The 22919-nt window shown below is 36.5% G+C and overlaps 1 protein-coding gene across 1 annotated transcript in view; it reads right to left on the bottom strand.

Moving 5' to 3' along the window:
• MERTK (MER proto-oncogene, tyrosine kinase) overlaps positions 1 to 22919 on the bottom strand; it is a 127149-nt gene that overhangs the window by 69673 nt on the left and 34557 nt on the right. Inside the window, exons 3-5 of the mRNA XM_007476583.3 lie at positions 20135 to 20235; positions 17089 to 17262; positions 5922 to 6008 (exon numbers count right to left, since the gene is read on the bottom strand). Of these exons, the coding sequence (XP_007476645.2) occupies positions 5922 to 6008; positions 17089 to 17262; positions 20135 to 20235 (362 nt within the window). The remainder of the gene's footprint in view (positions 1 to 5921; positions 6009 to 17088; positions 17263 to 20134; positions 20236 to 22919) is intronic.

The raw sequence follows: 22919 nt of genomic DNA, 5'->3' as shown, positions 1-22919 counted from the left end.
ACATCTGAAATGCATTCCTTCACTTCTAGCTCTTAAAATTCCTAGTTTCCTTCAAAGCTTTGCTCAGATGTCCTCTTCTATATAAACTTTCCTCTGACTCACTTTGCTACCAATGCTGCCTCCCCCCCAAATTAACTTGCAATTATGTCACATCAGCTTATTGAAGGCATATGTGCGATGGCTATTCATAAGAGTAGTCTCACATCTCTCACATCAGTTATTCATTCTCTGGGCAGCTAGGTGAGAAAGTAGATTAAGTGCTGGGTCTGGAGTCAAGAAGATTCATCTTCCTGAGTTCAAATCTAGCTGAGAGATCCTGGGCATATCACTTTAACTCATTTGCCTCAGTTTTCTCATCTATAAAATGAACTGGAGAAGGAAACAGCAAGAATCTTTCCAGTATCTTTGTCAAGAAAACCTCAAATGGAGTCATAAAGGATCACACACAACTAAAAAAAAGTCATTCTCTAGGCTTATTTCTTCACACCAAAATATCCTCACATTGGCATGAATGAATTCCCAGAGAAGAACTACAATCACAAGTCAACACTCCAACTCTCTCAGGAGCCTAAGAAATAAACCAGTTTGGGGAAGGGGTGAGGGGAATACATTCCCCAGTATCACCACAGTAAATCTCAGACCCTTCATTTATACAAACCCAAACGCTCACAATGATGGCACAGTAAATCTTAAACCTAACCATTTACTTAAATATAAGTGTAAAACAATTAAAATAATAACAGGTACTCAAATAAGGCAAATACAATAATAATAAATATAACACCATCTATATATTCTCCTGGGTCACAGTCACATTCTCCCTCTAAAGCAGTATATGTAGAGGGAAATACATACATACATACACACACACACACATATATATATATATATATACACACTTATAGAAACCAAGAAGAGGATCACATGAAGAACCTATGAGCTGAGGAAAATGAAAACTTTGAACTTCAAGCTTCAATGGCATTGAAACATTCAAGAAAATCTAAACCACAGGAAGTTGTTTCTCTGCTAATTCTCCTTCTTTTTGTTCCTCACTACTCTCCAGCCAGGCAAACTATTTTCAAACCTAAGAAAGCCTGTAAAAACTTTTTTTTGATTTACAACTCTTAAAAGAGAGCCAAGAAATCTTTTCATTCTTAATTTACATAGTGATTTCTTTTAAACTGGAATACAACAAAGCTCTGACTCTATCACCAATGTAGAAAAATTCAGACAACTATGCACTCACCAAGTTTCTTAATCATCTAATCAGCTAGTAACAAACATGATTCACAGTAAAGCATCTATGTTGAACCTCTGGGCAAAGCAGAATGCTAATTTCACCTATCAGCCTATAGCAAACAGAATTACCAGCAAAGGAGGTACAAAAACTGCCTCTCCCATTCTGCTTTTTCCTCAAACAAAAGGTGGTAGCATAGAACAAAACAAAATGCACTTAAGAGGCTTCACCTCTCTTATACTTAAATGGGGGCTGATGCTTAAAATTTGCCTAATAAGCTGGAATATCTCTTCATCCAATTGAAGTTCATTGCTGACTACTTTCTCCACATAGCTGCCTCCCTATTGCTGTGTATTTAATTTTAATCACCAAGTTCTTCCATCTTTATCCATACAACTTTCAGTAACTTAGAACTGCTTGATATTCATAGACTCATTTTTTGCTTATGAGGCAAAAATTCACCAATTCCCTCCTATGAAATCAATGGTTTATAATTAATTATCCAGCCATATGATTTTTCATTTTGTGAGCCTTACCCTCTTAGCCCTTAAAAACATAATAGGCAAGTGAGCTGAGGGATCACAGTATCCTGCAGCTCCAACATACGGTCCAATAATAGTAGAGGTCTCTGACAACTGTATTTCTTTATACTTAAATTTTAGCAATTTTCCATAAAAGTTTTTTTCGCTGTTCTCTCTAAACCATCCATTTGTTCACCTTAAAAAGAAGCAGATTCCATATCAGCAGTGTCAAACTCAAAATCCAAATAGTTCTCCTGTGAGCTATATATTGACTTAGAAAATCATAATTCAATATTATCTGTTTTATTGGTTTTGGTTTGTTTTATTAAATACTTCCCAATTATATTTTAATCTGGTTTGAACTGCACTTTGGACTATTGGGGATAAGGGAGCTACATCTTTGATACATTTGCATTACATTCTTTCTAAGATGATTTAAGGTTTTATATTTATGCCACAGTTCATTTCTACTCAAAACCTATATTTCTTTACACAAAGGTTGTTTAAAGCAGTTTTTATCTAAACAGGTTTTTTTTCCTACTCCTTTTATGCACCAAACTGTTGCCCTATGTATGAAAGAGGCAATACATTACATCTTTTATCAGCTGACTTAATTCTTTTTCTTCACACAAAAGTACAATCATCTGTTCCTTTTAGCACCAAACATCTCCACATGAAAGGATAGCATCTTCATGAGACAATAGCAATACATATATATACATGAGAGAATGTAAGTTCCTTGAGCTTTCATTTTTGTCTATTCCCAACACCCTAGCACATAGTGTCTGGCATATAGTGGGTACTAAATAAATTCCTGCTAATTTTTTTATTTTGTCATCTATAAAGCAAGGGGATTTAACTAGATTATTTCTAAGACACTATCTAGGGCCTCTAGGTGGCACAGAGGATAGAATACCAAGCCTGAAGTCAGGAAGATAGGTCTTCTTGAGTACAAATCTGGCCTCAGACACTAATCACTATTTGTTTCAATTTCCTCATCTATAAAAATGAGCTGGAGAAGGAAAAGCGAACGACTCCAGTATCTCTGCTAAGAAAACCCCAAAAGGAGTCATGAGGAGTCAAAAATGACCAAAATGATTGAACAACAACAATAACAATACTATCTAGTTCTAAATCTATGATCCTAGGCTGCTCTTCCCAAAAGTCACTTGACTTTACAGGTCCTCAATTTCATACTCTAGAAAGTGAAACTGGATGTACTCTTAATTTCCCTTCTAGTTTTAGTTTTATGACTTTATTAGCCTTTTATATGTATCTCTATTTTCCAAGAAGCTTTCACTTTGGCGAAAATATTCCGACACTTTAAGGAATGGCATTCTCCAATGTTCCACTGGTTTCAGTGCTCCCCTAAGAACCAAAGGAGATCTCCAAAATCTCCACATTCTAATGTTTCATGAGTCTTTGTGACTAAAAAAAAAAAAAAGAAGCATCACCCAGTGACCAACTTTTGGCTGATGGGCATCTTCAAACTTAACTAGGCTTGTCCTCAAGTGGCAGGCATAAAATTCACCATGGTACCAAAATCCTTTTCACTTGGTAGCTGCCAGTTGGACCTTGCAGTCTGCTCAAGGGACCAGAATCATATCCATACCACTCTGAAACTCCACAGTATGATGCTAGAGAAGGTTCATTTAGATAAAAGTACAGTTTTAACCACATTGACCACTCGCTGGCTTACCAATGCTATCAAGAAACTTGCTTAAGTTAACGGATCACCTGAGGCTTAGGCTCTGAGACACAGCACATGCATGATCAGATGGCTCTACTTTTTCTTTCTATATCCTAAAGGGAGACATTCCCCAAGTAGGAATGGCCCTTTCTTCTCCTTTCTCTATCTCTCCCTTGGCTATCTCACTACTGCCATAGTGTCAATGATTATCTACTATTCCCTACACCTGTCTATCTCAATATACAATCAGTTCATTAAACTCAATATGTCCCAAACCAAACTCAACATTTTCCTCCAAAACCTTCTCCTGCTAACTCCTTTTCTCTATTAATGGCATCACCATTCTCCCAGTCACTCAGACTCAAAAACTTAAGTCAGTTTTCTCACTACCATCTATTTCTGTCATCACTCTATTCCCTTTACCACTAACTTCTAGCCTGCTAATGTAGTAGCCTCCTTGCCTGATAATCCTGCCTCCAGTTCTACCTCCCTCCAATTCTTCCTAACCACAGGTGCCAGACTAACACTCCTAATTTATAACTCTCCTAAACTCATTACTCTGTTTGAAACTCTCAATGGTTTTCTACTACCTATCAAATAAAAACCAAATTCTTTAACCTGCATTCAAGGTTCTCAATCTAATACCAACTTACTTTCCAGTCTTTTCTCATACTACTTCCCTTCACACCAATTATATTCTAGGACTCCCTGCTCTCTCCCAAGTATATCCTTCATTTTCGTAACATTTTCATAGCTTAATTTTCCCCACATCTGGAACATCCCTACTTCCCTTATTTTCCAATGAAATCCTATGCCTCCTTCAAAGTTTGATCCAAATACCAATTACGTTATAATCCTTACCTTGTCTTCTAGACCAAAATAACCTCTTTCTCTTCTGAGCTTTTATAGCATTTTGTACTACTCTAAATTGGTTTTAGGATATTTGTTTGCCCTAGATATGGTCTGAAAAATACATTCCCTATAGGTTCCTGTCTTACAGAAACTTTGAATTTTAAAAATAACATATGTAACTAATTATCATTTTAAAATGTGCTGTAGTGAGAGCAATTTTCAGGCACTAAAAGTATGCCTGCGTAAAAAAAAAAGGCTAGAAAGAATCCTTTGTTGTAGTACCCCCCTTTTAATCCATTTTCCCCATTATTCCTCTTGATATTGTACTAAAGCAGCACTACTTAGCTTACCAGCCAACACCTAATGTCAATATTTTCTCTTTCTCCTAGATTGCAAGCAGCATAAGGGCAAAGACCAAGAATTATTTATCTATGAATTTTCCCAGAGTCCAGCATAATATGAAACATAAGCTCTCACTAAGTATTTGCTGAATTATCATAGAATCACAGGATGAGAGAACTGGGAATCACGGGATACTGAGGGTTTCAATGACTTGATTCAAATACTAATTATTTTATTATAACTCACTCCACCCTCTAGCCCAAAAAACTTCTCTGAGCTTTTGGATCATTTTGTACTTCTCTGTGATGTATTAAATTTGCATTCATGTATTTGTGTGGTTAGGTATAATTCATTAGTGGTTATGACTAGAATATGGGTTTCTTCTAAATGTTGTGCTTTTTATCTTCTGTATAATATTCTGCCTTCAACTAAAGTGCCCAAGAACCCAAAGCTCCAGCTACTATCTATTTCCATTTTGAGGGGGTTTATTGTCTCAAATCCTAAAAAAAAAAGCTGATTTTAAATGACTCTGGACTTTGACTCAGTCAAAATTACCAAGTGGTCAAGTGCAAGATTAAATAGAATAGGACTGATTTCTTAAAACTTCTTCCTAATCATATAAAGGACCAGAGAAGAGAAAAACTCTTAATGAGACATTACAATTGATATATGTATGATAGCATGCTTTTGTGAAAGTGATAGATGATTTGCAAAGAGATTCATGGAAAAGTCATCATTGATATTTGAGGTTTAGAATTTATGCACCTTTGGTCCAGGGTTACACAGATGCCCTATCTTCCTACAAATCTATAGGTGGACTGGAATCTGAGACAAGTGCTATTTCACTCAGATCACTTCTAGTCATCCTTAGCTATCATGCAACCCCAGACCAGGGAAGATGGGGGTGGAAAGTGGAGAGGAGAATTAGGGAAGAAGATTGAAAAGAGAGTAACTGACTCATTTTCTCCAACCTCTTCCCTCCCAACCTCAGGGCAAACCATTGGCTGCTCTCTTATTGAAGCCTTAGATTTGCCCTGGCAAAACAACACAAAGCTCTTTCTGCAGACTGAAGTTTCCCAAGTCTTCAAAGAACCTCTTCTAGGACTAATGGTTTTTTTTTTGTTCATTTTGTTTTGTTTTTCCTATGTGGCCAGGGAGGAGGGTGTCCTCCTGGGGGAAGGATTAAGGGAGACTGATTAAACAGAGAGAACATTCTCTTAGATTTTCTTCTGGAAATGTAGCATAAAGCAACATGCAAAATAGTATCTGTCCTGCTTACCTTTTATATTAACCTGTCCTTCCTTGGACACAGTCAATCCCTTATCATTGTGAGCTTCACAACTAAATGTTGCTGCTTCAGTAAGACCTATGGGAGAAAGAAGGTCAGTGAGAACATGCATCAGAGCAATAGCAATGTAGAATTGTAAAGCATCTTGGAAGCTATTGAGTCCAACTCCCTCAACAATAGCAAAGAAACAAGTTATACTCTATTACCCAGAATCCAAAACTCCAGCTTTTATCTACTTCCATTTTGAGGGGGTTCATTCTCTCAAATCCTAAAAAACAAGCTGGCTTAGAATGACTTTTGGCTTTAAGAGAAACTAGCCTTCAACGAAACATTGCCCTCAGGAAAAGGGGCACTATCGGTCAAGTTCTATTCTAAAGAGGTTTCCTCTGCCAAAAATGGGAAGAAAGTCTTGTTTAGTCAGACCACTTGTATTTTCCTGACGCAGTGCTTTTGAACGGATACAATGAATAACAAAACTGCTTCATTTTGGTTTCTAAACACTGAACAGAAGGGTGGGAGTTGCAGGCTGGCCAGTGCTGAGAACAGCTGCAGCTTGCATGATCTTTCAAGCCATTTAGTGGTCAATAATGGTGTTCAATAAAAGTGGTCAATAAAATGTTGTTAAATAAGAAAAAACTCAAAATTTCTTGCATTCATCATAAAAAATCATCCTAATAGGCAAGTGGGCAGTACCATGGATAGAGTGCCAGGCTTAGATTCGAAAGGATCTGGGTTGAAATGTGGCCTCAGACATGTCTTAGCTGTGTGAGCCTGGCAAGTCACTTAACCCCATTTTCCAAACCTTGCCCTTCTTTCTAAAAAGTCATTGGGGGTGGGGAGGGATTGAAGGAGAGAGGGAGGAATGGAGAGGGGGGGAGAGAAAGAGAGAGGGAGGAAGAAAGAAAGAAAGAAAGAAAGAAAGAAAGAAAGAAAGAAAGAAAGAAAGAAAGAAAGAAAGAAAGAAAGAAAGAAAGAAAGAAAGAAAGAAAGAAAGAAAGAAAGAAAGAAAGAAAGAAAGAAAGAAAGAAAGAAAGAAAGAAAGAAAGAAAGAGAAAGAAAGAAAGAAAAAGAAAGAAAGAAAAAGAAAGAAAGAAAAAGATTCCATGAAATATATTATCTGTTTTAAATGAGTACTATAGGTGAAATGAGGTTTAAAACAATACCAATAACAACAAGGCCTGGCTTTATGAAAAATTCCACACAAGCAAAATTTTCCAGCAGTTCAGGATGCCACCATTTAGAGATATTTCTCTGTTTCTTTTTTTCTACATATCAGAAGTCCGATGTACTAGTAACGAGGAAAACAAAATTGGGGACATTAATAAACCAGCATGTTAGGAAGGACATGGATAAATTAGAACATGTCCCAAAGAAGACAAACAGAATGGCAACCAGGATACCTTTTTAGCTGGATATGTAAAAGTGGGGTTCCATTATTGTATAGACTGAAGTCAATAACCTCTGAAATCTATCCCAAATCTGAGATTCCATGAGTCTTCTGACTTTAGCTATCCTTGGGGAAGGGTCAGCTTTCAGTACTTGTGTGGGAGGCACAAAGTTGCAGCTGGAATCCAAGAGTTAAGTGGGTGGTTTGCTGAACACACAACAATGAGACAAAAAAGGATGCAGTGGAAATAATCTAGGCCAAATTGGCACTAAAGAAGGGCTATGCCAGTTTAGGAGATTAGAGAGTAAATTGTCAGTAGGCATCCAGGTCAGTGTTACTAAGTGTTACTTGCCCAAAGAGATCAAAATATATCTGAGGAAAGTAGCAAAGGAGGAAAAAAGGAAATGTGAAGGATTTTTACTTCTCATAGCCCATCCAAAGAACAGGGGAAAAGGCCATTACAAAATAGATATGTGATTATTTTTATGCTTAATTTTAAGGTTGGTTTAGATGTTGGTAGTTATCTAAGAATTGAAGGCATTGGTAAAAAAATTCCCTCCTCATTAGAGAGGCACCTTCCAGAATGGGTGACTTGTGTATGCTATGAGTGGATTCTTTTTCCAAGTATAAGTTGAACTAAATGGTCACTGAATTCTTTCCAGCCCTGAAATTTTGCAGTTCCATAATATTGAAAAAGTAGGACTGCTAAACATGAGGAAATAATTTCAGATTTGACATAAAACCATTTTATCTTCCTCTTTGTTTTTGTTAAATGTGCATAACATGAGAGCAATTTGCAGTTAAATGACATTGATAAGGAACACAGAATTATCTAGCAACAGGTTTCAGACTTAAAAGGGATCTCAGATTATCCATGTCTAAACAGCTCTAAGTGCCTTCAGGATTCAAGACCAAGCATATTTTTTCTATTGTAATGCAATCTAGAGTTTCATATGAATGTCTCATCTATTCTTTTTATTTAAATAATATTTTATTTTTCTCGATTACATGTAAAAACAATTCTTTTTATTTAATTTTTATTTTAATATCTATTTAATAATTTTTGTGTTCTATAAATTTGTGAGTTCTAAATTTTCTCCCTCTCTTATTCCTTACCCCCTTCCTCCCTCCTTGAGATAATAAAAAATCTGATATATATTTTTTACATATGCAACCATGTAAAACATTTTTCCATACTAGTCATTTTGTGGAGGAGATATGTCCTACATCTTCTTGCATTTGATGTCATGATACAATTAAGAAATGTTTATTTTTATCTAATATGAACCATCTTTTCTCATAACACATGCCCCTGGTCTCTTGTTTGACTCCTTTTGGGGGAAAAAAAAAAAACCCTTCACAAGCAATAATAACTAGGGCACTTTGTGCAAAGTGTACCTCTGAAACAAGGAACATTCAGTTCCTTGATGTTCCCTTGACATTAGAGTTGCTGAGGGAAGTAAAACAATGTTTTGGGCTTGTTTTTATCTTTTTTTTTTAAACAGACTTAGACCAATCCTGTAGACTATAGATTAGGCAATTCTATGAATTAATCAAATAAACAATTCTTGCTTTTCTGCTAACATTAACTTTTATTGAAGCAACCAATAAAATAGAATAAATTTTTGTTGTACTGTGATCTAGAATGTAAAAATATAAACTATAGGGCTGGAGGTCATAAGAAAAATTAAATTCTTACTAAAAATACATTGTTTTAGATGTTTTATTATCTATTTTGCTTTGTGTATTTTAAATTACATTGTTGGAGGGATAATCTCGTTCTGTAACTTAAGGTCAAAAACAAGGGTCTTTGGACATTTATTAGGTGCCTCCTATGTACCTGGTACTGTATTAAGTGTTTAAATATATATCACTTGGGGCAGCTAGGTGGCTCAGTGAATATAGTCAGACTTGGAGACAGGAGATCCTGGGTTCAAATCTGAACTCAGACACTTCCTAGCTGTGTGACCCTGGGCAAGTCACTTAACCCCAACTGTGAATCCATTACCATACTTCTGCCTTGGAACCAATATTTACCATTGATTCTAAGATGGAAGGTAAGAGTTTAGAAAAAGATAAAAGTAGATAGAAACAAGGGAGCTTGGCATCTCAGAAGAATGATGAATGATTATTTAAAATAGGAAGATATTACATGAAGTTCTTCTCCCATCTCCTCCTTCATCCTTCAATAGCCTCATTCCAACTAAGCTTTTCCATGGCCTGTTCCTGTCCACCACAGGGCAGTGTCCCAGAGTCTCTCTCCTAACCAGGTTGTATTCTCCTCCAACCAATGAACTTGCCTTAAGAAGTCATTTTGAGGACCTCTTACATGCAGTTTATCTAGGCAATAAAACTGTTAATACTGTTTCTTTTCTTGGAGACCTGATTGCCAATGAATCTGTTTGTTCAAGCCAAAGTCTGAAGTTGTCATTTTTTCCCCAGACTATACTAGGAAATCCTTAGAAGAGCAACTCTTCTCCCATTAATAAGACTACAGAACTTGAGGAATAATAAGTAATCATATTTATCTCATCTCATTCACTCAACAAATTAAAAGTTGATATGCCTGTACAGAACACCAACAATGCCCAAAGGAAGTGTGCTATGAGATGCAGAAAAAAAGATAAGTAACAAAATCCTCAGCATCAAAGAGATGATTTATATGCTCCAAAAGTGCAGGGGTGGGGGTGGGGGGGAACGGGGAAGAAGAGAAGAATGAGAGGGGATATATCACACACCCAGGTAAATAGAAGATAAAGCTAAGTGTGACAAGAAAAAAAGGAAAGAGGAGAAAATTTTCATCTCAGCATATCAGGAAAGGCTAATGGAAGAGACAGAATCTGAACTGAATCTCAGAGGAAAATAAAGATTCTAAGAGGAGAAGATGACAAACGTTTGCATTCTCTGGATAGGAGACCAGCCTGTGTAAAACACATGAAAGTTGAAGATGCATATGATGATAACAACAACAGTGATAATGATAATAATAGCATGTACATAGTAGTGCTTTAAGTTCTATATGTTCTATAAGTTCTCTTAGTAAAGTAACATGTTAACTTACTTGATAGTCACAACAACCATGTGAGGTAGATGCTATTGTTATCTACACTTTACAGACAATGAAATTGAGGCTGAGGACAATTGGCTTGCCCAGGGTCACATTACTAAGTATCTGGGGAAGCATTAGAACTCAGTTCCCCCTGACTCCAACCCATTACTTTATGCACTGTACCACCTAGCTGCCTAGGTAAATTATGCATGACCATCTTCACCACTGGTTTAGTATACATGGATATTATATAAATAAGATCAAAATCAGATAATAGATTTAGAGTTGGCAGGGGCCTTAGAGATAATCCAGTCCAGCCTCCTCATTTTTTCAAAACAAGAAAACAAGTCCAGGAGAATTAAGTGCTATATCTGTTGCAAAGCCAACACTGGAAGTTAAATTCTTAGACTATGAACTCAGGATTCTCTTCCTCCTAACATATCCCTCAGTGATCTCCACAAAGATTAGTTAATTTTGCTCTGTTCCCTGTCCAGAGAGTATACTCTAAATTTAGTAACCTTTTCAGAACTCCTCAAAGCCCATGTTCTACTGTGGGGTCAGGAGCATTAACCCCACAAAGGACAATATGTTGAGTACTATTCACCTGAAGCCCATAAAGAACAGCATTTTTTAATTGGTGTTTGGAGGTAGAGTGATGACAAAGTAATTATTAACCACAGTTCTTTGGATATAACTATGATATCAGAGAAAAAAATATTAAATAAAAAAAAGTTCATTACTTTCCTCTTCATAAATGTCTGTGCTTGTTCAAATCTGCCCTAACAATCAGAGCTACTGAAGCATTTTGGTTTCTCTACTTAGAGTTCTTTACCCTAGCAGATTACAAAAGCACATTTCTGAGCCAATGAAATACAAATGACTAGAACCTCAAACGGTTTCATTTATACCTGGGATTTTTCATAAGGTCAGTTCATTTACTACTAAAGACGTTTAGTTCCTCATGCATCAAAAGGACTTTCACCTATAAGACAGTCCAGGGAACTCATAACACTAGGGTCATGCTTAATGACTTTCTGAACAAAGTCTGAGTATTCTTGGCTCAAGGATTTCAGTGTAAGATATAGGTTGGGGTTTTTTTTAATCCATTGATAGAATAAAAGCCTTTATTTTATATGTAGCCACGGGCTGCCCATGATACTTTGTATATTATCCTTTATGGAGACATAAGAATCTTTCTTCATGCTGATAAAGAACTCCAAGAAGATCCTGATAGTCTAGAACTTTGGGCTCAATTTAATGGGGTGAAATTTAATAGGGACTGTTGTTTATCCTTCATTTTTGAAGGAGACCAATTATATCATGAGTGATTTCTTGAGTTGGATTTAAATGAGACAGAGTTACACAAAGGCATAAGCCTCAGTCTCTCTTTCAGAGCCATCCAAGTCTAGTACCAAGACACAAATCAGGACAACTGATAATAGCCGGGGATGCAGTGGATGATCTTCAATGACTGAGCAATTTCTAAGCATTCTACAGTTCCTACTTCAGTTGCCTTCATGGTCATTGTAAGAAAGTGTTCACATCCACCCATTTTGCTGGAGGAAGTCTTCACATGCTTAGGGTAGACATTTCCCTAACTCATTGATGGGTTTGAGACCTGTCAGCTACTTTCAACCTGGTTTAGCCTGCCTGCTGACTTTTACCAGGTTGTGGCCACTACATATGCAACATAGTTTCTGGAAGCCCAGAGGTGGGAATTGGGTGAAAGGTGGACACCAAAAGTACAAAAGGACAAAAAAAAGAGCAGCCCTGAAAGGGGCTCAGTAAACCCTCACACCAGAAGTACCAGACCTCCCTGAACACCTCATAATTCCTACTAGAAATAAATGTAAACTCTTAAACTTAAGTCCAAAAAATAAATTTCATAAGGCAAGGGAAGCTGTTGCTTTTCTAAAAAATAATGAAGCATTTTGGCAGATTTCAATCTCAAGAAGTCAACAGTGTGATCTAGCCATCCAAAAAGCTACATTAAGAGAGAAATAGTATCTAGGACTTAAAAAATAATAGTATCACTATACTAAATCTTAGATGAAATCATAACTAGAATGTTCAGTTCTGAGTGCTACATTTGAAAGGCATTCATAAGATGGAGAACATCTAGGAACATGACCAGGATGGTGAAAATCCTTGAGATTGTGTCATGTGAAGATCAGTTTAAGAAACCAAGGACATTTAATCCAGAGATGAGAAGTCTTAGGGTGGACAGGTACTTGAAAAGCAGCATGTGGGGAATGAAAGAGACTTTGTTTCTCTTTCTGTTTGATCCCAGAAGGTAAGACCAGAAAGGAAGCAATGGGTGGAAATTATAGAGAAGTCAATTTAGTTGGATATAAAGGAAAATAATAGTTAAATCTGTCCAAAAGGGCTGCCTTCAATGGCAGAGAATTCTCCATCTCTAGGGACCTTTAGATAAAGGCTAGATGACCAACTAATTGTCAGGTCAACTATATATTATAATTCTATAATGACTACTGACATTAATATAGCACTTCACTGACATTCTCACAACAACCCTGTGAGGTAAACACTATAGGTATTATTGCCCCATTCTGCAGATGAGGAAACTAAGGATCAGAAAGGAGACGTAGCTAATCAGTATCAGTGGTAGGCTTCAAATTCAGGTGTCCCCTGACTGAATCCAGTAGTACTCTTACCTATGCCCCTTCACAAATGTCACTAGGTAAACAAAGAGCCTGCCAAATTCTCCCTCTAGCAGCAAAATTCCAGACACTGATTTTTTCTCATACATAATTTATAAGCTAAAAAAACACCCAAGCCTTGTTTTTAAAAACACATTTGTTCAACATAAGTGTGGCCTCCTGCAAGTCAAATTGATGCATTTATTAAGTACCTACTATATTTTCAGAAGTCCTAGGAGTCCTGAGACTTGGGATCGAGTACTTTTTAATCATTAACACTAAGGTTAGAAAATGAGAATAACACCTCTATTCTAGTCTTTGTGTACTGAAATGAAAGAGATCTGATATGCAACACTAATGCTTATAAAATACAATGTGGAAATGGATGAAACTACATTTATCTGTAAAATTAGTATAATAATATCTACTCCAGGATTTCCTCAAGGGTAAGATGAGCAAATGAAAGAAAAAAGAGCCTCAAAAAGATAAAAACTCATCTGGCCTCAGACACTTCCCAGCTGTGTGACCCTGAGCAAGTCACTTAACCCCCATTGCCTAGCCCTTACTGCTCTTCTGCCTTGGAATCAATACCAAGTGTTAATTCTAAGATGGAAGGTGAGGGTTAAAAAAAAAAAAAGATTTAAAACTCCTGTATATATCCAAGTTGTTGTGTTTTCCTCATGCCTAATCATGCCAGTGTTAAGATTACAAAGCCCTGGGGACAAGCCTGAGGTCAATCTAACCTACCTGAACTCCATTAATTAGTAATTGAACAACTGTTGTTTAGAGACCACCATAGTATATAGTATACATAGTAAATGTTTAACAAATCAGAGGAAAGTATATACAAGACATACTTTTTTTTATTTTTAAACCCTTACCATCTATCTTAGAATCAACATCAAATTAGAAGAATAAGGGCCAGGTAATTGGAGTTAAGTGACTTGCACAGGGTCATATAGCTAAGAAGTGTTCAAGGTCATATTTGAACCCAGGACCTTTCATCTTCAAATCTGGCTTTCTATCCTTCACAGAATATACTTTTAAATTTAATCTACAAATTAACATTTTCTTAAGTCTAGACTATCAACAATAGCAACAAATCAAGCCCTAATTTTTAGCCTTTGCCAATTTCTGAGGATTAAATGCTTATTCTGAAAATTTAATAATCTTAAAACCCACTCCTAGGACAAGTCTTTAGCATCATCTTGAGCTGCTTTCCAAGTCTTAAAAAATTATAAAATAGCCTGAACTTCTCCGGAATATTTTATAGTTATTTAGAAACAGACTTCAATTTAGACCTCAGAGATTAAATTTAAGTCAAAGGTTTTCATGAAGCTAAATTTGGAATCCTTATATAAATAAGAATAAAGACTGAGCCCCACTTTGTCATTCTCAAGTGACTGAGAAGGATATTTACTACCTTGGCAAATATCAAATAAATAGATTTCAATCTGATTACTGCATTCAATGAAGTGATGAACTCATCGCTTAAAACCACATATAAAGGATTGTTTAGACTAAATTATGACTAATCTCATAATGAGATTTTGGCAGAACTCCATCATAACACTTCGGTCAGAGGATGCAAATGACACCTCTATTACAGGCTTTCTGTAGTGAAATGAAAGAGATACAGAATACAATAGTGATTATAAAGAACAAGATTGGACCCATAGCAATACTGAGGCAGTGCAGTATAGTAGAAAGACAAGTAGAACATGTAAAATCCAATGGAATTGCTCGTTGTCTGGGAGAGAGGGAGGAGGAGGGGAGGGAAAGACTGTGAATCATGTAACCATGGAAAAATATTCTAAATTAATTAATTAAATAAACAATTAAAAAAAAAAGACAAATAGACAAGGAACCAAGAAACCCAGGTCCTTCTTCTAGCTTTTCCCTAAATGGTCGTATGACCTTTGGAAAGTCACAATCTTTCTAAACTTCAGTCTTCTTGTTTGTCCTTGGTTTTCAAAGAGAATCAATGCCATCTTTTTTTTTTCAAACCCTTACCTTCCATCTTAGAATAATACTGTATATTGGTTCCAAGGCAGAAGAGTGGTAAGGGCTAGGCAATGAGGGTTAAGTGACTTGCCCAGGGTCACATAGTTAGGAAGTGTCTGAGGTCAGATTTGAACCCAGGACCTCCCATATCTAGTCCTGGCTATCAATCCACAGAGCCACTCAGCTGCCCCCTCAATACCATCTTTTGAATGGCATGATCCCTAAGGTCTCACCTCCAGCTTTATGAAATTACATTGATGGTGTACATAACTTGAAGATATTTTCCCTTATATGCTGAATTAGTCAAAATATTGCATATATTTTCTCCTACCCCAACCCCAGCATATCCAGAACATGTAGTATAAGTGGGTATAAGTGGTATACCCCCAACCTTGGAATCAGGAAGACCTGGGTTCACATTTAACCTCTGATATACTTTCAACATGAAGAGAAATTCTTACACTTCATCCCATTAGAAAATAAAAGATAGAGTAAAATGAGTTGTTTGGTTTGAAATAAAAATCTTTATTCTAGAAATGAATTTTTTTTTTAAAGTATGACCCAGGGCAAGTCACTTAACCACTCAATTCCCCAGACAACTCTCTAAACCTCTAAGATGTAGTGAAGCTGATGATTTTCTTTTGTGAAAGAGTTTCTACAAGGGACATTTCCTACTGAAATGCAGATGCAAGCTTGGATCAAAACCAAGTTTTTTTTTTCGTTTTGTGCAAAATCTAAGGGTGCCATAATCAGTGTGGGTTTTTTCCCCTTAGGGTATACCTACCTGTATTTTTTCCACTCTAAGAGAGACCAAGTATTATTTCAACTCATTTAAAGATGAGAAAACTGAGGTAAACAGGGTTAAGTGACTTGCCCAGGATCACTTAGCTAATAAAGGTCTGAGACCAGATTTCAACTCAGGAGGATGAGTCTTTCTGACCCCAGACCTGGCACTTTATCTAACACATCATCTAACTGTCCCTTTATATAGCATACAAAGGTTTGCAAAGTGTTTGACAAATATTACTTTATCCTGGGAGGTTGGTGCTATAATTATCCCCATTACATAGAAAAGGGAAGGGAGAGGGAATAAGCGTTTATATAGTGCCTATTGTATGGCAGCCATTGTTCTCAGCACTTTAAAAATATTTTATTTAATTTTCACAATACTCCTGAAAGGTAGGTGCTGTTATTATTTCCGTTTTATAGTTATGGAAGCTGAAACAGACTGAGACTAAGTGACTGAGGCTGAATTTAAACATGGCTTCCTAACTATATTCTATGCTGGATTCCTCATTCTCTCAGCAGGATACTTAGCCTCCTACTTTACTGTGAAAATAGAGGTTACATTCACCACAATGCAGTCAAATTTCTTCCAAACTCTACTCCTCAAAACGTTTTTAATATCATCCTCACTTCTCTCTTCCTGTGTTGCAGTAGAGGACACCCTTTTGCTAACCAAGGCCCACCCTTCTACATGAATCTTTGATGTCTTCTCTCCAAAAAAGATTCCATCCATAATCATCCTCATCCCCTCTCTCTCTCTCTCTCTCTCTCTCTCTCTCTCTCTCTCTCTCTCTCTCTCTCTCTCTCTCTCTCTCTCTCTCTCTCTCTCTCTCTCTCTCCTCTCTCTCTCTCTCTCCCTTCTTCCCCCCAATTTAAAATTATCCCCATCAAACAAAAAATTCTGGGTTTCCTGGAAAGATTCCCAGGTCTTCCTCCCCCTCCCCTTCCTTAAAAACTCTTATTTGACTCTGATTCCATCAACCAATTTTATTCTCCCTTTTACAGCCAAATTCCTAGGAAAACAAAAAATAAACTGTCTCTACACTCTTCCTCTCCTCTCATCCACTTCTCAACCTCTTAAAGTTTGATTTCTTACCCCATTACTGAAATGAAACTGCTTTCTCTAGAATTACTTTCTAGTAATTTCTTAATTGCAAAATCCAATGACCTTTTCTCAGAGATGAGGCAAAAGGAAGTTCCCCATCAATGGTTTTAATTAAAATTCTTGCTACAGATCACAATTCTTATAAAAGAACATGCAATGTGACTTACCAGAGACAGTTAGAACAGAAGGAGATTTTTCTGGCTTGTCATTAATACGGCTGCTATTTCGAATCCAAAAAATGCTAACAGGTTCAGGAGGTCCCACTGCCTGACAGGTGAGGTTGAAGGCTGTGTTTTTACTAACATTTATGCTCTCTGGGTGTTTAATGAAGTAAGGAAGTCCTAGAAGAGAAACGGGGAAAAAATTAAATAAAGACAGGAAAATATCCTAAAGAAAATAACAATTCTACCAGAATACTAGTTGATTTCTTTACAAGTCTCTTGAGGCCTGAGAAAGGTTCTTTTAGCCTGATAAAAGTAAGAACACAAAGGTCAATTCTTACCAATCAACCTAGACAGCACTTTTGTTTCCTATGCAAGTTCTCCAAAGGTTTTGTCATTGCATTTGTTAAAATGTAAAAAAAAAAAACCCTTGTAAAAAAATTAGTTTGAAAGAATGATAATCAGAAGCCATTAAAATAGTAGTAGCTTAGTGCTGTAATGCAAACTCATGGGATTTTTGTTTTACCACCATAAACATAAAGAAAAAATATATTCATTTTTATTTTCAGTTTTAGTTTTTTCACCTTAAGTGACTTGTAATAAGTATTATGATCATCACCATTATCATGGAACTGGAAAGTGTTCAGAGAAAGACAATTATGATGATAAAAGATCTCAAATTCATAGTATATGAGGACTGGTAGAAAAAAGTAGGGAAAAGATCTGACAGCACATACCTAGAATTTCTGTTCCTTTGGAGACTAAGGCTAGTGGATTACCTGAGTTTGGGAGTCATGAGCTACTTTATTCAGACTAACTGATCAGGGGTCCTAGGTAAGTCTAGTACCAATATGATGGGCCTTTCCAGAAGAGGGGTAGGGAGCCATCAGGCTACTCAAAAAGTGACATATCAAAAAGGTCCATATCAGAAACGAAACACAATAGTTCAAAACTCTAATGCTGATCAGTAGTTGAATCAAGATAAGGAACTGAAGAAAAAAGATGGAGGAGGAAAGAAGAAGAAAGAGGAGGCAAAAATAGGAAAAGGACAGAAATTTTGTAATGTCATCTTACCTATTTAGCATTTTTATAGTTTTCAAAACATTTTTATATATATTATCTCCTTTGAATAACTAAATAGTTAAAATCCTAATTGGCACATTCTCCCACTAGAAACCCAAATATAGGGTGATTTGAAATAGAAGCTTAGCAATACCTCCAAGCATGCTGGTCAATATATATTTGGTGCATGTGCTATAAATTGAACAGATCTGAAAGTTTCTAAAGTTTTTATCTTGAGATCAGAATAACTCTCTGGTTCCATTTTAGATGTCCCAGGAATGGGAAAATTGGTTGTTTGGAGACTCAGGAATTTATACAAAGCTATTTGGATGTAATGACTAATTCCTTCCCTGGGTATTTTCCTGGCATCCTGACAAATGAAAGATTAACCTAATTTTTCCAGATGGGTGGCAAACTAGAGAGTTTCTCTTGATGACCGCTGTTCCAAACCCTCAAAGATGAACTCTGTTCTATTGGGTCAGTCTTGGACAATACTCTAGATTACATATATTTTCCCCTTTTCCTTTGCTACCCTTCTCCTACTCCTCCCCCCCCCCAAAAAAAAATCTCTTTAAGCAATTTCTCCAAAGACTAGAATGACAGAGTAAAGTTTCCACAGGGGGAAAAAATGCTTCTTGTCTTTATCATAAAACAAAATTAATCCTTAAAGAAAAAGAAAAAGAAAAAATGACTTCAGGTCTAAGTGAATGTTATGATTAAAATTCTATGGAGACTGTATATTAATTTATAATTCTTTATTAGAAAAAGTTGAAGTAAGAGAAAACCTAACTCATCTGAGTTTGCCACGCTGGTCTCTAATAACTAGCCCAAAGGCGCACGCCAGGATGTCTCCAGTCCAAGAAAGCCAAGAGCCAAAGAGCCCCAAAAGACCTCACTTCCTCAGTTTCCTCTCTTATAAAGCCACTGACATCACTCCTTGTGGCTTGGCCTCGGTCTGGGTCAGAGACCAGTCTCCCATAGGCTAGGAGTCACTTGGGATAAGGGGCCAACCTCTTTGGAAAGGCCAGGGAGGCACAAGGCCTCTGACATCCTCCCATAGTTCTCATGTGTAGGTGCACCCAGTCAAAGGGAGGGGCTGATAAGGACTAAAATAGGTTTTCAAAAAGAATAAGAAGTACATTTTATATTAAATTCACAGGAAATGGCAGAAGTCAATGGCTATATATCAGTCTGAACCCAAGAGAGATGCTCACCCATTTTATGTTTCATTTTCTTTAAGAGTAATTTGGGACTTGTAAAGGGTGACAGTAGTGAAAAATGCCAAATAAGCAAATATCCCTTTGCACAACAAATGTTAACAGTAGACAAGCGGATATGAAAGCCATTTCAGAGACTTCATTTTGTAGTGGAAATAGTAGCACTAAACTTAGAAACAGGAGAAATCTTGGTTCAAATCTCAACTCTGACTAGATGTGTGACACCTAAGTAAATCCCTTACTTTAAGGGTCTGTTTCCTTATCTGTTTAAACCATGCTATCTGCTGTCCAGCCATGCCCCCAGGGAAAGGTTGGGCTCTGTGCATGGAACTACCTTGGGTAAGGAATTTCACCTAACCTTGCCCAGCTCCAGACCTCCACCTCACTTCCCAGCCAGGCATCTCTCGCCTTTCCTCACCTGGGTGAGGTGCCTCCCCTCCCTTTCCATGTTTCCTTTGTATATAGAGTTCTTTCAACAGACTGCCTTGCTTATTTGTATCTGCATCCCCACAGCGAAGGACAGCCACGTAGTAGTCATGCCAATAGGCATTTATTGAGTACCTACTACATGCCAGGCACTGCGATAAGTGCTCAGGATCCAAAAAAAAGCAAAAGGAGCTCACAGTCTAAGGGGGAGAGAGGGGAGACTCATGTTTAATAAATATTTTATCTATCAAAATAGGGATTAATAATCACAGATTTTACTTCACATGAACCTAATGAAGCCTTGAGTAAGCAGCCCTAATCTCTCAATCATTTGTCTTTAGACTTACCTTGTACTTCAATGTAGATGGGCTCAGACACAATTTCATCACTGTTGATTCTTAATTTGCAAAAGTAGGACCCATTATCAGGGCGTTGTACATTGTTTATGCTTAAAAGGGAAAAAAAAAAAAGATCTTTACTTCTTGGGTTGACTCTCCTGAACAATCCTCACAACAGAAATGAGACATTGGTGGGAAAATCATTGACAAGGTGGCCATAGCTTTGAAACTTTCAATTCCTCATTCTCTCTTCCCTCTTCTACATTTCCTAAACCCCACACAGATCCCACACACTTTTCCATACTGTAAATAGCGATGGTTGACAAACAGGAAGAGGAACTGTTGGACACATGATATTTTTTCCTTCCTCTTTCCTATTTCCAAACCCTGTAATTTTCAGAAGTTATATCTAAGGAAAAAAAGTGAGGCACTACAAGGGCAGAGTGTTGAATACACTTTTAAACTGGTCACTACTGGTTGTTTTTTTCTTAACTCTTTTTCTTTGTTTCAAAGGCAAGTTCAATTCAACCACTTTCTTAACCTTATTTTGGCTATTATCGAGTAAAAATGACTGCTGGAAAAACAAAATCCATCAATAAAACTTAAAAAAGTGGCATCTACATGTCAGTATAGCAAGAGAGACGCGAAGAAATTCAGTGATCACATTAATTATATTGTATTCTAAATGGTGCATTAGATATAGTATAGACCTTGGGGTCAAGAAGACCTAACTTTGAATCCTGAAATAGATAATGACTAGCTTTGTGACCTTGGACAAGTCATTTAACCTTTCTCTGCCTCCATTTCCTTATCTGAAAATGGGGATAATAGCACCTACTGAAGATCAAATTAGAAAACATAAAAAATAGTATGCAAATCTTAAAGTGCTATATATGAGCTATTATTTTTATTTTGTCTGCCAAAACATAAATGACACAGATATGACCACCCATGTTAAATGACTTCCTGTCAACAATTCTCATTTTCTGAATGAGACTGGAGATTTACACATGTGGTTTCATGAACCCCTAGGAGCTGAAGGAACATCCATTCAACACAATTTAATATTTATTCATACTTACTAGATGTAAGACATTATACTAAGTCCTAGAAATACAAATGTGAAAAACCAAAATAGTCCCTGACCCCAGGGAGTTTATATTCAATTACAGAAAGTGGAGAGTAATATAACACAAAATGCAGATAAGTAAATACAAAATAATATGAAGAGGAGGAGAGCACAGACAACTTAGCTGATAAGTTTAGCCTTCAAGGACAAACTAGTTTCTTGACTGAATCTTGTAGGACACTAAGGATTGTAAGAGGAAAAAAGGGTAAAAATGGCATCTCAGTATCCTTCACCTGTGCTTAATTCTTTCTCCAGCTCATAGATGTTTTCCATGAAATATGTATTTGCTCCCCAGATGGTACCTCCTCTATAATTCTGCTATGCACCAGCAACACTATTCTACACTGAGTTATTATTATTATTTTATAGCTATCATTGTTGTTATCAGTGTTCAAAGTATTCAGTTGCCTGTTCTAATGGATATAAGTATTCCTTCCATCACTTGAGAGCCTAATTCATTCCCTACCTTATTATTGTGTTCTTAGCTTTTTCAGTGGGGTTCAGAAAAAAATGTTGAGATAAGTCATTTTCTGCTATTACTTTTTTATACTTAATGTTCTTAATATATATATCTTATAATAATATATCTTAATGGATAAAATAACTACTTTTTTGTACTAGAATAAAAGTACTAAAAGCTACACTGTAGTATCACTGAATAGTTCCAGGTACTTCTTCGGTGGTAGAGAGCGCAATAGGGATGACATACACTTCATTCTTTTTCCATATGGTTTTGATTCCCGTTTCTGTCCCATCCCCCCAGCAACCATATTTACTCTGGTGGTAGAGCCTCAGTGCAGGGGGAGCCCCTTCTCATCAATGTTAACAAGCCTAAAAAGGTTTGCTATTTTATATTCCCCCTGGAGACTATGTGTGCCATGAGTCTAGAAATAATTTTGCTTTTATCTTTGTGTCCCAATGTGTCTAGTGCAGTGCTAAGCAAATAGCAGATACTTAACTATATGGCAATTTAATTTTTAAGAGTACTTTTTTCCCTTTCTAAGGAATATAATTCAACTTCCTAAAACTTGAATATGTCTCATTTCCCTGATGGCAAGTAGAAGAGAATGCATTTTCTACCAACTGTCTCAAAATATTACATTGGGAAGATTCTAATTCACAAAAGAAAGTTCAAAAATTAGAAACATACAAAATAAGATAATCAAATGAGGGACAGTCATCCATAGAAATGGAAATTCTTATTTTGGGAATCAAACTTTGGTCCATTCTTTCCCATAGAAGGTGGTGAAGCTTAGATGTTTTTCTTCTTTGATCACTATAGTCCTTATTAAATTTCACTTCATTAAAAGCTAATTTGCTAACTTTCTTAACTATTTACAATATTTAGGGCTTTTTACTTAGTCTAATCTATCTATTAATATATACATATATATATAAACTAACCATTAAGTGATATTCACTTTTTAACTCATAGGCTGTGGCTATACAATGCTGAGTGGTTTGGTAAATATATTCCAATAAGTAAATCTATTAGTTTGGGGAAAGAAAAATTTAGTCAAGACAAATTGTTTGGTTGATATAACTAGTCAAAAGCCCCAATGTGGTAACCCAATGAAAACATTACAAAGTTTTACCTTCTGAAGAAGGCAAATTGTATGGACTCATCTTCCCATTAGTGAGTTTTCCCCAAAATTACCATCTTGG

This window comes from Monodelphis domestica, chromosome 1, assembly GCF_027887165.1.
Source record: "Monodelphis domestica isolate mMonDom1 chromosome 1, mMonDom1.pri, whole genome shotgun sequence".
NCBI lineage: Eukaryota > Metazoa > Chordata > Mammalia > Didelphimorphia > Didelphidae > Monodelphis > Monodelphis domestica.
Note: the sequence above shows the minus strand (reverse complement) of the source record. Positions and strands in the feature narration are given on the sequence as shown.